At 43.5% G+C, this 22899-nt stretch overlaps 1 protein-coding gene across 3 annotated transcripts in view; it reads right to left on the reverse strand.

The window, feature by feature from the left end:
• The window catches only part of LOC124037519 (EGF-like repeat and discoidin I-like domain-containing protein 3), a 46896-nt gene that overhangs the window by 8829 nt on the left and 15168 nt on the right, over window positions 1-22899 (reverse strand). For all 3 annotated transcript variants that reach the window (XM_046352308.1, XM_046352306.1, XM_046352307.1), the window contains 4 exons: window positions 10696-10809; window positions 10024-10205; window positions 3269-3424; window positions 2638-2782 (listed from right to left, as the gene is read on the reverse strand). In XM_046352308.1, coding sequence (XP_046208264.1) covers window positions 2638-2782; window positions 3269-3424; window positions 10024-10205; window positions 10696-10809 — 597 coding nt within the window. The remainder of the gene's footprint in view (window positions 1-2637; window positions 2783-3268; window positions 3425-10023; window positions 10206-10695; window positions 10810-22899) is intronic.

Here is a 22899-nt window from a genome sequence, read left to right on the forward strand (position 1 = left end):
CCAGAGCGCCAAGAACCTTGGCGTGATCCTGGACAACACCCTGTCGTTCTCAACCAACATCAAGGCGGTGGACCGTTCCTGTAGGTTCATGCTCTACAACATCCGCAGAGTACGACCCTGCCTCACACAGGAAGCGGCGCAGGTCCTAATCCAGGCACTTGTCATCTCCCGTCTGGATTACTGCAACTCGCTGTTGGCTGGGCTCCCTGCCTGTGCCATTAAACCACTTCAACTCATCCAGAACGCCGCAGCCCATCTGGTGTTCAACCTTCCCAAGTTCTCTCACGTCACCCCGCTCCTCCGTTCTCTCCACTGGCTTCCAGTTGAAGCTCGCATCCGCTACAAGACCATGGTGCTTGCCTACGGAGCTGTGAGGGGAACGGCACCTCAGTACCTCCAGGCTCTGATCAGGCCCTACACCCAAACAAGGGCACTGCGTTCATCCACCTCTGGCCTGCTCGCCTCCCTACCACTGAGGAAGTACAGCTCCCGCTCAGCCCAGTCAAAACTGTTCGCTGCCCTGGCCCCCCAATGGTGGAACAAACTCCCTCACGACGCCAGGACAGCGGAGTCAATCACCACCTTCCGGAGACACCTGAAACCCCACCTCTTTAAGGAATACCTAGGATAGGATAAGTAATCCCTCTCACCCCCCCTTAAGATTTAGATGCACTATTGTAAAGTGACTGTTCCACTGGATGTCATAAGGTGAATGCACCAATTTGTAAGTCGCTCTGGATAAGAGCGTCTGCTAAATGACTTAAATGTAAATGTAATGTAGGTTAGTTGGACTGAGACATTGAGTTGTACATCTACAGCAGTATCAGTACCATGTAGGTTAGTTGGACTGAGACACTGAGTTGTACATCTACAGCAGTATCAGTACCATGTAGGTTAGTTGGACTGAGACACTGAGTTGTAAATCTACAGCAGTATCAGTACCATGTAGGTTAGTTGGACTGAGACGTACATCCACATTAGTATCAGTACCATGTAGGTTAGTTGGACTGAGACACTGAGTCTTTCATGCACATCAGTACCATGTAGGTGAGTCGTACATCCACATCTACAGCAGTCTCAGTACCGTGTAGGTTAGTTGGACTGAGACCCAGTGAGTCGTTCACTTCGTCAGTGTGTTACAGGATGTTTGTTAGGTGCATGTGTGGTGAGTGTAGTACGAGGTACACGTGGAATCATCATGACCAATAACAAACTGCATAGCACGCTTTGACAGAGTCAAAGATGGACATTTCTGACCACTTTTAAAACAGACACATTTTTTCCCCCCCAGTAAATTAAACCAAGCCAGATAACACATGGCATCTGGATACAACCAAGCCAGATAACCCATGGCATCAGGATACAACCAAGCCAGATAACCCATGGCATCTGGATACAACCACGCCAGATAACCCATGGCATCTGGATACAACCACGCCAGATAACCCATGGCATCAGGATACAACCACGCCAGATAACCCATGGCATCAGGATACAACCACGCCAAATAACCCATGGCATCTGGATACAACCACGCCAAATAACCCATGGCATCTGGATACAACCACGCCAGATAACCCATGGCATCTGGATACAACCACGCCAGATAACACATGGCATCAGGATACAACCACGCCAGATAACCCATGGCATCAGGATACAACCACGCCAGATAACCCATGGCATCAGGATACAACCACGCCAGATAACACATGGCATCAGGATACAACCACGCCAGATAACACACGGCATCAGGATAAATGCTGCAGAGGACATAAAGGCAGTCCAAAATCTCACTAGCTCTACTAGCGTGGATACAAGGTTGTGATGATCAATATGACTTGGTTACAACCCCCCCCAAAAAAATGTATTTACACGATAGATGTCGTTGCCAATGTTTCCCCCGCAAAAATGTCCATATGTTGTTGATCAATCACTTTTTCAACCAGACAGGACTGATGCAAAGTGGGCAGTATGTATGAGTATCTGGACAGGTACTGAGTCAGACTGGATCTGATGCAAAGTGGGCAGTGTGTATGAGTATCTGGACAGGTACTGAGTCAGACTGGATCTGATGCAAAGTGGGCAGTATGCATGAGTATCTGGACAGGTACTGAGTCAGACTGGATCTGATGCAAAGTGGGCAGTGTGTATGAGTATCTGGACAGGTACTGAGTCAGACTGGATCTGATGCAAAGTGGGCAGTATGTATGAGTAACTGGACAGGTACTGAGTCAGACTGGATCTGATGCAAAGTGGGCAGTATGTATGAGTATCTGGACAGGTACCGAGTCAGACTGGATCTGATGCAAAGTGGGCAGTGTGTATGAGTATCTGGACAGGTACTGAGTCAGACTGGATCTGATGCAAAGTGGGCAGTGTGTATGAGTATCTGGACAGGTACTGAGTCATTCTGGATCAGACTGATTTCCCACAGTATCATTTCAGTCAGACCTCAACCAAAAACCTTCTGGTAAAACGCAAAACCCTCTGTACCATAGAACCATCCGACACACTGAAACCAAACCCCATTCTGTTTGAGTTTGTTAACATTGTTATCGGAGTGTCCGCATGCGTCTGAGTGTGTGTGGAGAGCGCGCTTGTGTGTAAAGTAAGCATGCACATCTGTGCGTTTACCATTGAGCTCACAGCCCACCAGCTCAAAGCGCAGGGTGCAGGCCTTGCGACAGACCACGGGGATGATGCGGAAGTACTGGCTGATAATTGGAGGGTCAAACAGGTTGGTCTTGGTGCTGTCGTTGTCCACGTTCCCCACAAACACCTGGAGAAGTAGAAGAAATGAAGAATATTATACTTGATCTCAAGTGACTTAGTCATCATGCATGCATTAATTTTTCCTACGGGTGGCCCCGGCGTGACACTGTAGAAGGCAGAGTTCACCAACCCAAACAAATCTATGCCTTTTTCCATATCCAGGGAAATGGCACCCCATTCCCTGAATAGAATGTATAAACTATTCCCCTTAAATTCTACTCTGGACCTCGAAGCCAGTTCCATTGCATTATTTCATTGTTCCCCCTCTAATCAGGGACTGACTTAGACCTGGGACACCAGGTGGGTGAAATTAATAATCAGGTAGAACAGAAACCCAGCAGCCTCCGGACCTCGTAGGGTCAGAGTTCAAGACCCCTGCCCTAGACCCTAAATAGAACACTGAATACATGCACTATATGTAGAAGATGGTGCAAATGCAGAAATCTGCCATAGTGTGTGTGTGTACTCAGAGGATGAGAGTGTTTTCACTCACAGCTTCCTTCGTCTGTCTGTCCAGGCGGTACATAGTGTAGGTCCTTCCGTCCAGACTGGACGCCACCTTAAAGGCCTTGATGAACTCTGCTGACCCCATGCGGCTGGCGCCCTGCGTCACGATGCCCGAGAAACGCATCTTCCTCTGCATGTTAATCTGCACAAAGGACAAACACACATGGTTTACTGTCAGATCTATCACTATATACTAGTCAACATGGTTTACCGTCAGATCTATCACTATATACTAGTCAACATGGTTTACTGTCAGATCTATCACTATATACTAGTCAACATTATATACTAGTCAACATGGTTTACTGTCAGATCTATCACTATATACTAGTCAACATGGTTTACTGTCAGATCTATCACTATATACTAGTCAACATTATATACTAGTCAACATGGTTTACTGTCAGATCTATCACTAGTCATCACTATATTACATTTACATTTAAGTCATTTAGCAGACGCTCTTATCCAGAGCGACTTACAAATTGGTGCATTCACCTTATGACATCCAGTGGAACAACCACTTTACAATAGTGCAACTAAATATTTTAAGGGGGGGGGGGGGTGAGAAGGATTACTTTATCCTATCCTAGGTATTCCTTAAAGAGGTGAGGTTTCAGGTGTCTCCGGAAGGTGGTGATTGACTCCGCTGTCCTGGCGTCGTGAGGGAGTTTGTTCCACCATTGGGGAGCCAGAGCAGCGAACAGTTTTGACTGAGCTGAGCGGGAACTGTACTTCCTCAGTGGTAGGGAGGCGAGCAGGCCAGAGGTGGATGAACGCAGTGCCCTTATTTGGGTGTAGGGCCTGATCAGAGCCTGGAGGTACTGAGGTGCCGTTCCCCTCACAGCTCCGTAGGCAAGCACCATGGTATATACTAGTCAACATGGTTTACTGTCAGATCACTATATACTAGTCAACATTATATACTAGTCAACATGGTTTACTGTCAGATCTATCACTATATACTAGTCAACATGGTTAACTGTCAGATCTATCACTATACTAGTCAACATGGTTTACTGTCAGATCTATCACTATATACTAGTCAACATTATATACTAGTCAACACTATATACTAGTCAACATGGTTTACTGTCAGATCTATCACTATATACTAGTCAACATGGTTTACTGTCAGATCTATCACTATATACTAGTCAACATGGTTTACTGTCAGATCTATCACTATATACTAGTCATGGCTATATACTAGTCAACATGGTTTACTGACAGATCTATCACTATATACTAGTAAACATGGTTAACTGTCAGATCTATCACTATATACTAGTCAACATTATATACTATGTCATCACTATATACTAGTCAACATGGTTAACTGTCAGATCTATCACTATATACTAGTCAACATGGTTAACTGTCAGATCTATCACTATATACTAGTCAACATGGTTTACTGTCAGATCTATCACTATATACTAGTCAACATTATATACTAGTCAACACTATATACTAGTCAACATGGTTTACTGTCAGATCTATCACTATATACTAGTCAACATGGTTAACTGTCAGATCTATCACTATATACTAGTCAACACTATATACTAGTCAACATGGTTTACTGTCAGATCTATCACTATATACTAGTCAACATGGTTAACTGTCAGATCTATCACTATATACTAGTCAACATGGTTAACTGTCAGATCTATCACTATATACTAGTCAACATTATATACTAGTCAACACTATATACTAGTCAACACTATATATTAGTCAACATGGTTAACTGTCAGATCTATCACTATATACTAGTCAACATGGTTTACTGTCAGATCTATCACTATATACTAGTCAACATGGTTTACTGTCAGATCTATCACTATATACTAGTCAACATGGTTTACTGTCAGATCTATCACTATATACTAGTCAACACTATATACTAGTCAACATTATATACTAGTCAACACTATATACTAGTCAACATGGTTAACTGTCAGATCACTATATACTAGTCAACACTATATACTAGTCAACACTATATACTAGTCAACATGGTTAACTGTCAGATCACTATATACTAGTCAACACTATATACTAGTCAACATGGTTTACTGTCAGATCACTATATACTAGTCAACACTATATACTAGTCAACATGGTTTACTGTCAGATCTATCACTATATACTAGTCAACATGGTTTACTGTCAGATCTATCACTATATACTAGTCAACATGGTTTACTGTCAGATCTATCACTATATACTAGTCAACACTATATACTAGTCAACATTATATATTAGTCAACATGGTTAACTGTCAGATCACTATATACTAGTCAACACTATATACTAGTCAACACTATATACTAGTCAACATGGTTAACTGTCAGATCACTATATACTAGTCAACACTATATACTAGTCAACATGGTTTACTGTCAGATCACTATATACTAGTCAACACTATATACTAGTCAACATGGTTTACTGTCAGATCTATCACTATATACTAGTCAACATGGTTTACTGTCAGATCTATCACTATATACTAGTCAACATGGTTTACTGTCAGATCTATCACTATATACTAGTCAACATGGTTTACTGTCAGATCACTATATACTAGTCAACATGGTTTACTGTCAGATCACTATATACTAGTCAACATGGTTTACTGTCAGATCTATCACTATACTAGTCAACACTATATACTAGTCAACACTATATACTAGTCATCACTATATACTAGTCAACATGGTTAACTGTCAGATCACTATATACACAGTTGAAGTCGGAAGTTTACATACACTTAGGTTGGAGTCATAAAAACCTGTTTTTCCACCACTCCACAAATTTCTTGTTAACAAACTATAGTTTTCACGCATGACACAAGTAGTTTTTCCAACAATTGTTTACAGATTATTTCACTTATAATTCACTGTATCACAATTCCAGTGGGTCAGAAGTTTACATACACTAAGTTGACTGTGCCTTTAAACAGCTTGGAAAATTCCAGAAAATAATGTCATGGCTTTAGAAGCTTCTGATAAATCATGTCAATTGGAGGTATTGACTCCAAGGTCAAGGCCTACCTTCAAACCCAGTGCCTCTTTGCTTGGAAAAATCAAAAGAAATCAGCCAAGACATCAAAAAAAATAATTGTCGACCTCCACAAGTCTGGTTCATCCTTGGGAGGAATAACCAAACACCTGAAGGTACCACGTTCATCTGTACAAACAATAGTACGCAAGTATAAACACCATGGGACCACACAACCATCATACAGCCCAGGAAGGAGACACGCTGTCTCCTAGAGATGAATGTACTTTTGTGCGAAAAGTGCAAATCAATCCCAGAACAACAGCAAAAGACCTTGTGAAGATGCTGGAGAAAACAGGTACAAAAGTATCTATATCCACAGAAAAATTAGTCCTATATCGACATAACCTGAAAGGCAGCTCAGCAAGGAAGAAGCCACTGCTCCAAAAACGCCATGAAAAAGCCAGACTACGGTTTGCAACTGCACAAGGGGACGAAGACTGAACTTTTTGGAGAAATGTCCTCTGGTCTGATGAAACAAAAATGGAACTGTTTGGCCATAATGACCATCGTTATGTTTGGAGGAAAAGGGGGAGGCTTGCAAGCCGACGAACAGCATCCCAACCGTGAAGCATGGGGGTGGCAGCATCATGTTGTGGGGTGCTTTGCTGCAAGAAGGACTTGTGCACTTCACAAAATATATGGCATCATGAGGCAGGAAAATTGTTTGGATATATTGAAGCAACATCTCAAGACATCAGTCAGGAAGTTAAAGCTTGGTCGCAAATGGGTCTTCTAAATGGACAATGACGCCAGGCATACTTCCAAAGTTGTGGCAAAATGGCTTAAGGGCAACGTCAAGGTATTGGAGTGGCATCACAAAGCCCCGACCTCAATCCTATAGAACATTTGTGGGCAGAACTGAAAAAGCATGTGTGAGCAAGGAGGCCTACAAACCTGACTCAGGTACACCAGCTCTGTCAGGAGGAATGGGCCAAAATTCACCCAAATTATTGTGGGAAGATTGTGAAAGGCTACCCGAAACGTTTGAACCAAGTTAAACAATTTAAAGTCAAAGCTACCAAATATTAGTTGAGTGTATGTAAACTTCTGACCCCACTGGGAATGTGAAGAAATAAATAAAAGCTGAAGTAAATTACTCTACTATTATTCTGACATTTCACATTCTTAAAATAAAAGTGGTGATCCTAACTGACCTAAGACAGGGAATTTTTACTAGGATTAAATGTCAGGAATGATGAAAAACTGAGTTTAAATCTATTTGACTGTACTAGTCAACATGGTTTACTGTCAGATGTGCTACCATATACTAGTCAACATTAACGAAGATAATGTTTCGAATGACTGATCCTAGAGAGTCATGAAACTTTCACTGCACACAGAGGGGAATGACATCGTTCAATCTATGTAAAAAGGGCAAGAAATGAGACAAGGTCAGCCACATTCATCAATGCAATGAGTCTCAGAGAATAAAACACATTTGACATTTGTCAGAATTAAAAAGTATGTCCAAGTCTTCTCTGCTCTGATATGGAAACAAACAGACTGGTGGAAGTTATTCCCTTGTAGGCAGCCACAATATATTGCTTTGACCTATCGTCCATAAAGTGTCTCTTCCTTGCCCTGCTAGACTAGATCAGTAGATGGGAGATACTTTACTATGGAGATAATCTGCTAGACTAGATCAGTAGATAAGGGAGAGATACTCTGCTAGACTAGATCAGTAGATAGGAGATACTTTACTATGGAGATAATCTGCTAGACTAGAACAGTAGATTAGAGATTCCTACTATTAAACTCGGACAAAACAGAGATGCTTGTTCTATGTCCCAAGAAACAAAGAGATATTCTGTTGAATCTGACAATTAGTCTTAATGGTTGTACAGTCGTCTCAAATAAAACTGTGAAGGACCTCGGCGTTACTCTGGACCCTGATCTCTCTTTTGAAGAACATATCAAGACCATTTCGAGGACAGTTTTTTCCATCTACGTAACATTGCAAAAATCAGAAACTTTCTGTCCAAAAATGATGCAGAAAAATTAATCCATGCTTTTGTCACTTCTAGGTTAGACGACTGCAATGCTCTACTTTCCGGCTACCCAGATAAAGCACTAAATAAACTTCAGTTAGTGCGAAATACAGCTGCTAGAATCCTGACTAGAACCAAAATATTTGATCATATTACGTCAAAACAAGGGCTGATTTCACGGTTTTACTGCTAACCTACAAAGCATGACATGGGCTTGCTCCTACCTATCTCTCTGATTTGGTCCTGCCGTACATACCTACACGTACACTAAGGACACAAGACGCAGGCCTCCTAATTGTCCCTAGAATTTCTAAGCAAACAGCTGGAGGCAGGGCTTTCTCCTATAGAGCTCCATTTTTATGGAACGGTCTGCCTACCCATGTCAGAGACGCAAACTCGGTCTCAACCTTTAAGTCTTTACTGAAAACTCATCTCTTCAGTGGGTCATATGATTGAGTGTAGTCTGGCCCAGGAGTGGGAAGGTGAACGGAAAGGCTCTGGAGCAACGAACCGCCCTTGCTGTCTCTGCCTGGCCGGTTCTCCTCTTTCCACTGGACTCTCTGCCTCTAACCCTATTACAGGGGCTGAGTCACTGGCTTACTGGGGCTCTCTCATGCCGTCCCTGGAGGGGGTGCGTCACCTGAGTGGGTTGATTCACTGTTGTGGTCATCCTGTCTGGGTTAGCGCCCCCCCCTTGGGTTGTGCCGTGGCTATACTCAGCCTTGTCTCAGGATGGTAAGTTGGTGGTTGAAGATATCCCTCTAGTTGTGTAGGGGCTGTGCTTTGGCAAAGTGGGTGGGGTTATATCCTTCCTGTTTGGCCCTGTCCGGGGGTGTCCTCGGATGGGGCCACAGTGTCTCCTGACCCCTCCTGTCTCAGCCTCCAGTATTTATGCTGCAGTAGTTTATGTGTCGGGGGGCTAGGGTCAGTTTGTTATATCTGGAGTACTTCTCCTGTCCTATTCGGTGTCCTGTGTGAATCGAAGTGTGCGTTCTCTAATACTCTCCTTCTCTATTTCTTTCTCTCTCTCTCGGAGGACCTGAGCCCTAGGACCATGCCCCAGGACTACCTGACATGATGACTCCTTGCTGTCCCCAGTCCACCTGGCCATGCTGCTGCTCCAGTTGCAACTGTTCTGCCTTACTATTATTCGACCATGCTGGTCATTTATGAACATTTGAACATCTTGGCCATGTTCTGTTATAATCTCCACCCGGCACAGCCAGAAGAGGACTGGCCACCCCACATAGCCTGGTTCCTCTCTAGGTTTCTTCCTAGGTTTTGGCCTTTCTAGGGAGTTTTTCCTAGCCACCGTGCTTCTACACCTGCATTGCTTGCTGTTTGGGGTTTTAGGCTGGGTTTCTGTACAGCACTTTGAGATATCAGCTGATGTACGAAGGGCTATATAAATAAATTTGATTTGATTTATGGAGATATCCTGCTAGACTAGAACAGTAGATTAGAGATACTTTAATGTGGAGATATCCTGCTAGACTAGATCAGGATCATGTTCATTAGGAACTGCACCAGATTATTATCACAATTTGCAAAGCAGAGAAAAAGCCTCTCATTATACAACACCAGGTAGTCACTTGGCTTCAGTTAGTTTTCTTCTGTTTTTATGTTTAAAGAACACGAGCCAGACGGTGGTATTGGAACCTGACTGTTGTACCGTACTGACCTCAATCCAGGGGTTCCTGTCATAGGAGGCTGAGGTCCAGGCGTTAACCAGGCCCTTGTTGTTGAGGCGTGCCAGCTCAGACCCCCAGCGCTGCAGGCCCAGGAATCCGTAGTGCACCGACGAGGCCGAGATCTGAGACTCAGCAATGCCTCCGCCCTCCATTCCCAACAGAGAGATACAACCTGAGTGACGGACAGAGACAGACGTCAGAAAAACACAGACAGACAAGACAGATGCACACAGATGCAATAGATAGAGAAAAAAAAAAAAAAGGTAACATATACTTAAGATGGTCTGGTTTATTATTTCATACAGTATGGACACATACACGCCCCACAAAGTCAGGCAGACTGCATCAAGCCCAAGCGTAGTCCACTGACTGAACTACAGTAGCTCCTACCGCTGTCCCACACAGCCATAATTCAGGCTGACGGACAAAAATATTGACCATCTTAAAGCATCCCAACTCTTTTCCTTAAGAACATCAATTTAACTTAAAATAAAATAAAATAAAAACCTAGGCCAGCTTTGGACGGTCCCACAAACTACATTAATGTATTTCTTAATCACATTCAGGCTAATGCATTTTATTGCACTTAGAAATAACATGGCAGATTGCAGCTAATAGAGAACCAGTGTGTGTGTGTGTGTGAGATAGAGAATGGTACTCACGCAGTTGGCAGTGCTTGCCCACGTAGGGGGACGGACAGCGGCAGTTGAAGTCTCCATTCAGGTCCCTACAGGAGCCACCGTTTTGGCACGGCTGGTTGGCACAGTCATTCACATCTGGAGAGAGACATGATCACTATCAGGCACTGGCATTCCATATGTACAATCAACAGAACAGAATAAAGTATGAGTAAGATTATAAGGACAGAATAAGTACTCCAATTCCAACATACGCTTTTCCTGAATCTAATATATATATATTTTTTTTTGTTTTATATATATATATTTTTTTTTTTTTGTTATTTAACCTTTATTTAACTTGGCAAGTCAGTTGAGAACACATTCTTATTTACGTTGACGGCCTACCAAACCCTAACGATGCCGGGACAATTGTGCGCCGCCCTACGGGACTCCCAATCATGGCCGGTTTTGATACAGCCTGGACTCTAAACAGGGTCTGAAGTCACGTTTCGAGCACTGAGATGCAGTCGTTAGATGGAGAAAAAAATTATGTTCTAAACCTGATAAATGTATTAATAAAAGCAAAATACCTATCTGACTAGCCAAATTGGCTCAGATGAGCAGTTGTGTGGTCCAAATCTCTGCAACTCCCTGAAATACCCCTAGATGGAACGCTTTCCAACAGTATACAACCGGATGTGTATGTTTTAGAGAGGGTGCTTGGCAACCGGCTGCACCCTAGGAGGACAGCTTGTATTCAGAAAAATGGCATGAGAACACACACTTTTTAATCCCTCGCCCGCAAGATTTGATTAAACTTCCTTTGAACACAGCTCTAGATTGACAGTGTGTGTGTGTGTCCCCGAAATGGTAGCATATTCCCCTCTGGTCAAAAGTAGTGCACTACATAGCACCCTATTCCCCATAGGGCTCTGGTCAAAAGTAGTGCACTACATATGGAGCCGTTTCAGACAACATGTTTACCATATCTGTGTAGAATATGACCCAAATCTCCCTAGTAGCCATCAGTGAAGAGTGTGATTCTGTGCCAGGCAGGCACCCACGAGTGAGGCACACACACACGAGGGTCACACACAGCCTCAATTTTGCCAGACCCCAGGAAGTGTAGCTGCTGCCATAATGGGGATCCATAATAAATACACACACTGTTACTCGTAACCAGTGGTGAAAAAAGATGCCATACCGGAGTAAAAGTACAGATATCTGAATAGAAAATGACTCAAGTAAAAGTGAAAGTCACCCAGTAAAAATACTACTTGAGTAAACGTCGAAAAGTGTCTGGTTTTAATACGTATTTAAGTACAGTGGTGGAAAAAGTACGCAATTGTCATGCTTGGTTTGCTTATAACCCCAAAAAAAAGATCCTCACTCTCAACTTAACACATGTAAATATTTGTATGAACAACATAGTATTCAGCAACAGACATAAACTGAACAAGTTCCACAGACATGTGACTAACAGAAATGGAATACTGTGTCCATGAACAAATGGGGGTCAAAATCAAAGGTAACAGTCAGTATCTGATGTGGCCACCAGCTGCATTAAGTTCTGCAGGGCATATCCTCCTCATGGACTGCACCAGATTTTTTGGTTCTTGCTGTGAGATGTTACCTGGACATTTCTGGGGGAAATGGCCCTAGCCTTCACCCTCCAATCCAACAGGTCCCAGACATGCGCAATGGGATTGAGATCCGGGCTCGTCGCTGGCCATGGCAGAACACTGACATTCCTGTCTTGCAGGAAATCACTCACAGAACAAGCAGTATGGCATTGTCATGCTGGAGGTTCATGTCAGGATGAGCCTGCAGGAAGTGTACCACATGAGTGAGGAGGATGTCTTCCCTGTAACACACAGCGTTGAGATTTGCCTTCAAAGACAACAAGCTCAGTCTGATGATGCTGTGACACACCACCCCAGGCCATGACGGACCCTCCACCTCCAAATCGATCCCACTCCAGTGTACAGGCCTCGGTGTAACAGTCATTCCTTCGACGATGAACGTGAATCCAAACATCACCTCTGGTGAGACAAAACCGCGACTCGCCAGTGTCTGGTCCAGCGACGGTGGAGTTTGCCACAGAGGCAGTAGGGTTGACAATGCGTTATATTGACATGCGTGTGTACTGGAACATATTGCTGTCATGCCTGAGCATTTATAACATACCAAGTGCTTTTGGGTGTCAGGGAAAATGTATGGGAGGAATGTAGTGGAGTAAAACATGGTGGTGTTCGCCTTTTAAAAACCTACTAAAGACCTACTGAATTACAGTCATTATTGAAAAAGATCGTAATAATACCTCACATCTCTAAATAGGACTACTTAATGTTAGATACCTCACTTCCAAGGCAGTCACAGTTCAAGCCTGATGAATTTACTGTGTTTAATAAGGCCTCTCCTCCTGGTTACACTAATGACCATATCCCCTCGCTCATCCCGCAAAGGCGGAGGTGTTGCTAACATTTGACAGCTAATTTTAATAGAAGTCCACAGACACACTCCAAAAGTGTTTGAGTCATCATTGACTCGGTGTGATTAGTCCAACATGACTCTGGACTTACTCATTGCCACAATCATACACTGGCTCTAGTTTTGTCCCACGGAATAGATATTGTAGATCGAAATAATTTACCTCAGAATCCTGCACTATCGGACCACCATCTCAGTACGTTTGCAAACAAATAATTTGCTCACACCCAAACCATGGATTCAAATGGTGCGCTATAAATTCTGACAATAGAAAGACTCCTAGATATTCTTTCGGACTCCCTCCACCTACCCAAGGACATCGGAGTACAAAAATCAGTTAATGTTGCGTAAAAACAACAAAAAATTGACACAAGAAAATCGCTCCCTGGTATACAGAAAATACCTGAGCCCTGAAGCAAGCTCCCAGACAATAGTCACAAGAGAACAGCTCCCTGGTATACAGAAGACACCAGAGCCCTGAAGCAAGCTCCCAGACAATAGTCACAAGAAAATAGCTCCCTGGTATACAGAAGACACCCGAGCCCTGAAGGAAGCGCCCAGACAATCGGAAATAAAATGGCGCTCCAAACTGGAAGTCTTAGCGTGCAATATCGAAAAGCCCTCGCTTTTGCTCGATCAGTCTACAATTCCAACCAGGTTGAGGAGAGTAAAAACAAAAATCAAAACATTTTTTTGATACTGTCGTAATGCTAACTAAAAAGTTTCATTCCCCAAGTGAAGATGACCTTCACTTCAGCAGTGATGAATATATGAACTTCTTCCAAGATCATGACCATTAGAAAGCAAAATTACTGTCTCCTTTTTGAATATGAGCATTACCTCAGGAGTAAATGTCAGTTGGCTTTTCATAGCCGAGCGTTCAGAGGTAGAGGGGAGGTAAAGAGGTAGGTAGAGGGAGAGAGCACATCCGGTGAACAGGAAAGGGTTCCATGGCCGCAGGCAGAACAGCAGAAACTGGACCAAAGATTACGATAACTAACCCTTTCATCTTTGGTGTTAGCTAGCTCGCTACATTAGCTCCAAAGCTAGCTAGCTTGCTAGATAAACACGGTGCTAAGATATCAGATAGGAGCTAAAATATCCAACGTAGCTAGCTAACGTTAGCTTGTTATAATTTTGAACATGCACCATCTTTCCATCAACGAGCCATCTGACTTGCAGTGTAACGTTGAGTTTTAAGACTAAAGGACTTAAATTGACCCAGTTTTTTCTAATTTTGTTGTTGTTATGTAGTGAGATTGTTTTTACCAAAGTCAAATGTATTGTTTGATTTTAAAATGATAGAGCAGCACAGGTCTATTACTTTAGTGTTGTTCCTTTAGTGTTGTGGAGGTCTATTCCTTTAGTGTTGTGGAGGTCTATTCCTTTAGTGTTGTGGAGGTCTATTCCTTTAGTGTTGTGGAGGTCTATTCCTTTAGTGTTGTGGAGGTCTATTCCTTTAGTGTTGTGGAGGTCTATTCCTTTAGTGTTGTTCCTTTAGTGTTGTGGGGTCTATTCCTTTAGTGTTGTTCCTTTAGTGTTGTGGGGGTCTATTCCTTTAGTGTTGTTCCTTTAGTGTTGTGGAGGTCTGTTCCTTTAGTGTTGTGGAGGTCTATTCCTTTAGTGTTGTGGAGGTCTATTCCTTTAGTGTTGTGGAGGTCTATTCCTTTAGTGTTGTGGAGGTCCTTTAGTGTTGTGGAGGTCTATTCCTTTAGTGTTTTAGTGTTGTGGGGTCTATTCCTTTAGTGTTGTGGGGGTCTATTCCTTTAGTGTTGTTCCTTTAGGTGGTGGGGGTCTATTCCTTTAGGTTATTCCTTTAGTGTTGTGGAGGTCTATTCCTTTAGTGTTGTGGAGGTCTATTCCTTTAGTGGAGGTCTATTCCTTTAGTGTTGTGGAGTGTAGTGGAGGTCTATTCCTTTAGTGTTGTTCCTTTAGTGTAGTGGAGGTCTATTCCTTTAGTGTTGTGGAGGTCTATTCCTTTAGTGTTGTTCCTTTAGTGTTGTGGAGGTCTATTCCTTTAGTGTTGTTCCTTTAGTGTTGTGGAGGTCTATTCCTTTAGTGTTGTGGAGATCTGTTCCTTTAGTGTTGTGGAGGTCTATTCCTTTAGTGTTGTTCCTTTAGTGTTGTGGGGGTCTATTCCTTTAGTGTTGTTCCTTTAGTGTTGTGGAGGTCTATTCCTTTAGTGTTGTGGAGATCTATTGCTTTAGTGTTGTGGGGGTCTATTCCTTTAGTGTTGTGGAGATCTATTCCTTTAGTGTTGTGGAGATCTATTCCTTTAGTGTTGTTCCTTTAGTGTTGTGGAGGTCTATTCCTTTAGTGTTGTTCCTTTAGTGTTGTGGAGGTCTATTCCTTTAGTGTTGTGGGGTCTATTCCTTTAGTGTTGTTCCTTTAGTGTTGTGGAGGTCTATTCCTTTAGTGTTGTTCCTTTAGTGTTGTGGAGGTCTATTCCTTTAGTGTTGTGGGGTCTATTCCTTTAGTGTTGTTCCTTTAGTGTTGTGGGGGTCTATTCCTTTAGTGTTGTTCTTTAGTGTTGTGGAGGTCTGTTCCTTTAGTGTTGTGGAGGTCTATTCCTTTAGTGTTGTGGAGGTCTATTCCTTTAGTGTTGTGGAGGTCTATTCCTTTAGTGTTGTGGAGGTCTATTCCTTTAGTGTTGTGGAGGTCTATTCCTTTAGTGTTGTTCCTTTAGTGTTGTGGGGGTCTATTCCTTTAGTGTTGTTCCTTTAGTGTTGTGGGGGTCTATTCCTTTAGTGTCCTTTAGTGTCTATTCCTTTAGTGTTGTTCCTTTTTAGTGTTGTGGAGGTCTAGGTCTATTCCTTTAGTGTTGTTCCTTTAGTGTAGTGGAGGTCTATTCCTTTAGTGTTGTTCTATTCCTTTAGTGTTGTGGAGGTCTATTCCTTTAGTGTTGTTCCTTTAGTGAGGTCTATTCCTTTAGTGTTGTGGAGGTCTATTCCTTTAGTGTTGTTCCTTTAGTGTTGTGGAGGTCTATTCCTTTAGTGTTGTTCTATTCCTTTAGTGTTGTGGAGAGTCTATTCCTTTAGTGTTGTGGAGGTGTTGTGGAGATCTATTCCTTTAGTGTTGTTCCTTTAGTGTTGTGGAGGTCTATTCCTTTAGTGTTGTGGAGATCCTTTAGGGGTCTATTCCTTTAGTGTTGTGTGTTGTGGAGATCTATTCCTTTAGTGTTGTTCCTTTAGTGTTGTGGAGGTCTATTCCTTTAGTGTTGTTCCTTTAGTGTTGTGGAGGTCTATTCCTTTAGTGTTGTTCCTTTAGTGTTGTGGAGGTCTATTCCTTTAGTGTTGTTCCTTTAGTGTTGTGGAGGTCTATTCCTTTAGTGTTGTTCCTTTAGTGTTGTGGAGGTCTATTCCTTTAGTGTTGTTCCTTTAGTGTTGTGGAGGTCTATTCCTTTAGTGTTGTGGAGGTCTATTCCTTTAGTGTTGTGGAGGTCTATTCCTTTAGTGTTGTTCCTTTAGTGTTGTGGAGGTCTATTCCTTTAGTGTTGTGGAGGTCTATTCCTTTAGTGTTGTGGAGGTCTATTCCTTTAGTGTTGTGGAGGTCTATTCCTTTAGTGTTGTGGAGGTCTATTCCTTTAGTGTTGTGGAGGTCCTTTAGTGTTGTGGAGGTCTATTCCTTTAGTGTTGTGGAGGTCTATTCCTTTAGTGTTGTGGAGGTCTATTCCTTTAGTGTTGTGGAGGTCTATTCCTTTAGTGTTACGGAGATCTATTCCTTTAGTGTTACGGAGATCTATTCCTTTAGTGTTACGGAGATCTATTCCTTTAGTGTTACGTCTATTCCTTTAGTGTTACGGAGATCTATTCCTTTAGTGTTGTGGAGGTCCCTGAATCATGGCTTGCTTATGTGATCCTATGCTCGCTGATAACGGGTTAAACTGGCCTCGGGTTAAACTGGCCATCTGTATTTAAAACGGGGAAATCTGGGATTTGTACATTCATTTTGTGACTTGTAAAATTCATGATATAAAAGCCATATATTCTTCAAGAATCAAACTTATAAATTCCTCATGAGCTTATTAGATCAACAGAGTGTGCTCAATTCTCTAACACCATCCCTCAGCTGTTGACCAAAACAAAATGACAGGGACAGTGCTTTATCCAATCCCAACAGTTCCAGGTCCGACAAGTTCCTGGCATGGGGGCACAGCTAGGGGGTGTCCCACTGGTAGTATGCACAGCCAAGTCTAGCCACACAACCGCCAAATTAAAGTATATGAAGTAATTTGCTTTGTGAAAGCCTTTTGGGTACTGACAAAAGACCTCAGAGGACCAAAAAGAAAGTCCTAGAATAGCCCTGGCTCCGACCGTGGTGTGAGGCCATGTGTTTTGCGTTATGACTGAGGGTTTTTAAAAAATGTCCTAAAATTAAAACATTTGAGATTTGACAGTATATTGTAGGTCACAGAGATCCTATAATTCAGGGTTACAGGGTTCTATAAGTAATTATATGACCGTAATATTGTAGGTGGTCCGACCATAGACAATACTGTGTGACAGAGCATTACAAAAACATTATAGCAACTGAAAAGTAATTGTGTTGATGCTTAGTGCAACTGACCTGATGTTAGCAAATTCCTTTCCATGACCAATTTAGGAAAATGGCCTCCCCTGCTGAAAGGCTACCAGAAACGACTGTAAAACAGAACAGTACGACTTGCAGAAACTACTAAAAGTATTGAATCACAAAAATGCAAACACCCACAGACCTCCCCAGGGGTGCAGAGCTTAATCTGTCCACTTTAGACTAGCCACATACTGTGTGTGGTTGAGGCACCTCCTAAAAACAACCAGAAATGAGTGAGTGTCAGGCATATATACTCTCACTCACTCACTCACACACACACACACACACACACACACACACACACACACACATCCAAACCTCTAATTACCGACACACACAATAATCTGTTGACAAACATCTCAAAATAACCAACACAGAATAAATCAGAGGCGATCACCAGTTTAACGTCTAAACTCGAGACCACTTCTGTCTCAGCTGCAGTCGTCTAATCTGATTTAGGTGCCGATACTAAAGTGAGTAAACGGCGTCAGACACCGCTTTCAGTCTTGGGTCACTGCCTCCCCATTGAAGCTTTCAGGCCAATTTCACACGGCCGGTAGAAGTGCTTGGCGTCAGACCTGAGCGGAGGCTGTGACATTGTCAAGGCAGACTTCATTCACTTTTCTGCCTCCACTTCCCTCTTTACCCCGGCAACAGGGCAGCTGACGTCTTGGGAGTGCTGCGTTCGTGACCACTTTCCATTGGCTGGATGAGGATGAGAGAGTCCGGTTTGCGTGTACGGTGGGGTTTGCAATGTTTGTGTATACCAGTGTGTTTTAGAATGCAAGTGTGTGTATGAGTGTGAGGATGTCAACCTGTTTAAACAGCAGGGAAGATTTTGCTACTGCTGTACGTATCCGGGTTGGCTGCTTTCGAAGAGCCTTACCGTCACAGAGCCTCGGTCGCCTTGTTCCCACCACGCACTCTGACCCCAGCCTGTAGGAGCTGCCGAGGATGCGACTCACTCACTGCCCACACACACACACACACACTCTTTCTAGCACACACACACACACACACACACAGAACACCTTCCCCAATACACACACTAATTACTGAGCAATACAAAAATTTAAAAAATAAAAAACAGGCATCAGGAGTTCAAAATGAGAAGTTTGGGGGCAGAGAAAGACAAGCCCAAGGAACCTCACATACATCTGCAGCCAAATGATCTTTACAGTCCTCACAAAAACATGATTTAAGTAGCGTAAAAAGCTAGCTGGCGCTTTACCTTGTCTTTTCTGGGAGGTGGGTAATGTACTAAGGAGTCAGAGCTTGGTTAAGTACTCTTTTGTGGTGCAGATAGATAAACATTGCTGTGAACTTTTCAATTATTTATAGGGGCATGAACATTTAGGGGCATGAACATTTAGCAGTATGAATAGAATGTTGTCCCTGGCTGAAAAACAAAGAAGAAAGCAGAACTGACAGATTGAACTGCATATTGCCCAGTAGGCAGTACCACAGAAGATTCACTTTGGTGTGAGGAGGGAGGGAGAAAACTGATAAGTGTTGTTGACATGATGGGACTGTTTCTAGTTTCTGTGACACGCTGCTGTGGACGACTCTGCAGATAAAAGGGATAAACAGTGTCGACAACTGCAGTCCCCTCTGTGCGTGTCCCTCTGCCCCACGGGCAGCATCAGCTAGCAGAAGGACCGAACACGTAGGAGCAAAGCGCCTGGATCCAAAACGAGAACAAGAGGGGAAAAGTACATTCCCTGCATGAAGGGGACCATTTCATGGGTTGCACGTTTTGTCACAATGCCCATGGAACATTCCACTCAATGCTTTGTCAAATGTGCGCTGATGAAGATTCTATAAAAAGTGCATTACAGTGGCTTGGAAATAAAAGGACATTTATAAAATGGAGATAAATAATAAGCAGGAAAACCTTTTGGCATGATATTGATGTCACCAGGTTGACTATATATGCAATATAACGTTAGCTAGCTAAATAAGATCTTTTTGATGGCAAACTTTTGGGCAAATATGGATGGCTGCGGCACCTGTAGAACATTCATAAGGTCCCGTGTCGCTCAGTTGATAGAGCATAGCACTTGCAGCGCCAGGGTTGTGGGTTCGATTCCCAGAGGGGACCAGTACAAAATAAGTATTACAATTCAAATGCATTTCCTCACTACTGTAAGTAGCTCTGGATAAGAGCATCTGCTAAATGAAGTAAATGTAAATAACAATGGCAATGACGCGTAGCTACCAGAAACTACTGTAAACAGAGCAAGTGTGGCTACCAGAAACTACTGCACACAGAATGCTAGCAGAAACTACTGCACACAGAATGCTAGCAGAAACTACTGCACACAGAATGCTAGCAGAAACTACTGCACACAGAATGCTAGCAGAAACTACTGCACACAGAATGCTAGCAGAAACTACTGCACACAGAATGCTAGCAGAAACTACTGCACACAGAATGCTAGCAGAAACTACTGCAAACAGAGCAAGTGTGGCTAGCGGAAACTACTGCAAACAGAGCAAGTGTGGCTAGCGGAAACTACTGCAAACAGAGCAAGTGTGGCTAGCGGAAACTACTGCAAACAGAGCAAGTGTGGCTAGCGGAAACTACTGCAAACAGAGCAAGTGTGGCTAGCGGAAACTACTGCAAACAGAGCAAGTGTGGCTAGCGGAAACTACTGCAAACAGAGCAAGTGTGGCTAGCGGAAACTACTGCAAACAGAGCAAGTGTGGCTAGCGGAAACTACTGCAAACAGAGCAAGTGTGGCTAGCGGAAACTACTGCAAACAGAGCAAGTGTGGCTACCAGAATCTACTGTACACAGAATGCTAGCAGAAGTTACTGTAAATAGAGCATTTGAGTCACAGAAACGGGGTGCAGAGCTTAACCTGTCCACTTCAGACTAGCCATATCCTGTGTGGTTGAGGCACCTCCTAAAAACAACCAGAAATCTGCCTGCCACTCACAGTCACACATATTCTCTCACACAAACCCCTAATTACCGACAAGCCATGGATAGCTCAACACACTGAATCATCGTGTTTGTCTTAATCAACCACTTTTTAATCTGTAGACCTAATAATGTTCACCATAATTTAAAACATTTGACCTTGATTTGTTTTTTTTAAGCCGTACATTTGGGAACGTACATGTATACAATTCCTTCCAAACTAAATGAACTTTTCCCATATTTTTTGGTTGCTCCCCATTTCTGTTACATAGCAGCACACAGTCACCACCTGTCTCTTATGTGCAGTGCTTTAGGCTGCTCGGGGGCCAAGCGTATGCTGCCAGCTGGAAGTTGAACCTTGCCATATCCGGAGAGACGCTCCCGTAAGGACAACAGCTGCTTGGGTTGAAAAACCCACTTACCACTGCCCGGGCCCCCTGCGGCCGCCTGGGCCCCCTGCCGCCGCCTGGGCCCCCTACTGCCGCCTCAGCATCAACACCATACCAGAATAACAGTTTTTTCTGTATCAACACCATGTCAGAAGAACTGGTTTTCTTCAAATCAAACTTTATCACATGCGCCGAATACAACAAGTGTAGACTTTAACGTGAAATGTTCACTTACAAGCCCTTAACCAACAGTGCAGTTCAAGAAGAGTTAAGAAAATATTTACCAAGTTGACAAATTAAAAGTTATAATAAAAAGTAAAACAATAAGAATAACGAGGCTATATACAGGGGGCACCGGTACCGTGTCAGTGTGGAGGCTATATACAGGGGGCACCGGTACCGTGTCAGTGTGGAGGCTATATACAGGGGGCACCGGTACCGTGTCAGTGTGGAGGCTATATACAGGGGGCACCGGTACCGTGTCAGTGTGCGGAGGTACAGGTTAGTTGAGGTCATTTGTACATATAAGTGGGGGTGAAGTGACTATGCATAGATAAACATTGAGTAGCAGCAGTGTACAAAAGGGAGGGGGGGGGGGGTTCAATGTAAATAGTCCAGGTGGCCATTTGATTAAATTGTTCAGCAGTCTTGTGGCTTGGGGGTTGTTGAGGAGCCTTTTGGTCCTAGACTTGGGCGCTCGGGTACCGCTTGCCGTGCGGTAGCTGGGGGGAAAAAAACAGTCTATAACTTGGGTGACTGGAGTCTGACACCACCTATTATATAGGTCCTGGATGGCAGGAAGCTTGGCCCCAGTGATTTACTGGGCCGTTGGCACTACCCTCTGTAGCTCCTTAAGGTCTGTTGCTGAGCAGTTGCCATACCGGGTCAGGTTGCTCGATGGTGCAGCTGTAGAAACTTGAGGACCAGGGGACCCACGCCAAGTCTTTTCAGTCTCCTGAGGGGAGAAAAGGTGTTGTCGTGCCCTCTTCACGACTGTCTTAGTGTGTTTGGACCATGTTAGTTCATTGGTGATGTGGACACCAAGACACTTGAAACTCTCCACCCGCTCCACTACAGCCCCGTTGATGTTAATGTGGGCCTGTTCGGTCCACCTTTTCCTGTAGTCCACGATCAGCGTGGCAAACGTGTAGTTGCCTACGCTTACCACCTGGGGGCGGCCCGTCAGGATGTCCAGGATCCAGGTGCAGAGGGAGGTGTTCAGTCCCAGAGTCCTTAGCTTAGTGATGAGCTTTGTGTGCACTGTGGTGTTGAACACTGAGCTGTAGTCAATGAATAGCATTCTCACATAGGTGTTCCTTTTGTCCAGGTGGGAAAGGGCAGTGTGAGGTGCGATTGCGTCATCTGTGGATCTGTTGGGGTGGTATGTGAATTGGAGTGGGTCTAGGGTGTCCGGGAGGATGCTGTTGATGTGAGCCATGACCAGCCTTCCAAAGCACTTCATGGCTCCCGACGTGAGTGCTTTGGGGCAGTAGTCATTTAGGCAGGTTACCTTCGCTTCCTTGGGCACAGGGATGATGGTGGTCTGCTTGAAACATGTTGGTATTATAGAGTCGGTCAGGGAGAGGTTGGAAATGTCAGTGAAGACACTTGCCAGTTGGTCCACGAATGCTTTGAGTACACGTCCTGGTAATCCATCTGGCCCAGTGGACATAGAGAAAGAATGGCAACCCATAGGGCCTCTATATTCAGCTATTAATAGGCTACATTTGGTAATTATGATCTGTATTAAAAAGCTGTGTAATATAAGTTAGCAATGTAAGTCATTACTCTATTCTTTAGAATTACATTGTATTAATTGCATACATTTGTTTCTTGCTAGGATTTCTCAAAATAGGACATTACCCCTTT

The sequence above is a fragment of the Oncorhynchus gorbuscha genome, linkage group LG06, assembly GCF_021184085.1.
Source record: "Oncorhynchus gorbuscha isolate QuinsamMale2020 ecotype Even-year linkage group LG06, OgorEven_v1.0, whole genome shotgun sequence".
NCBI lineage: Eukaryota > Metazoa > Chordata > Actinopteri > Salmoniformes > Salmonidae > Oncorhynchus > Oncorhynchus gorbuscha.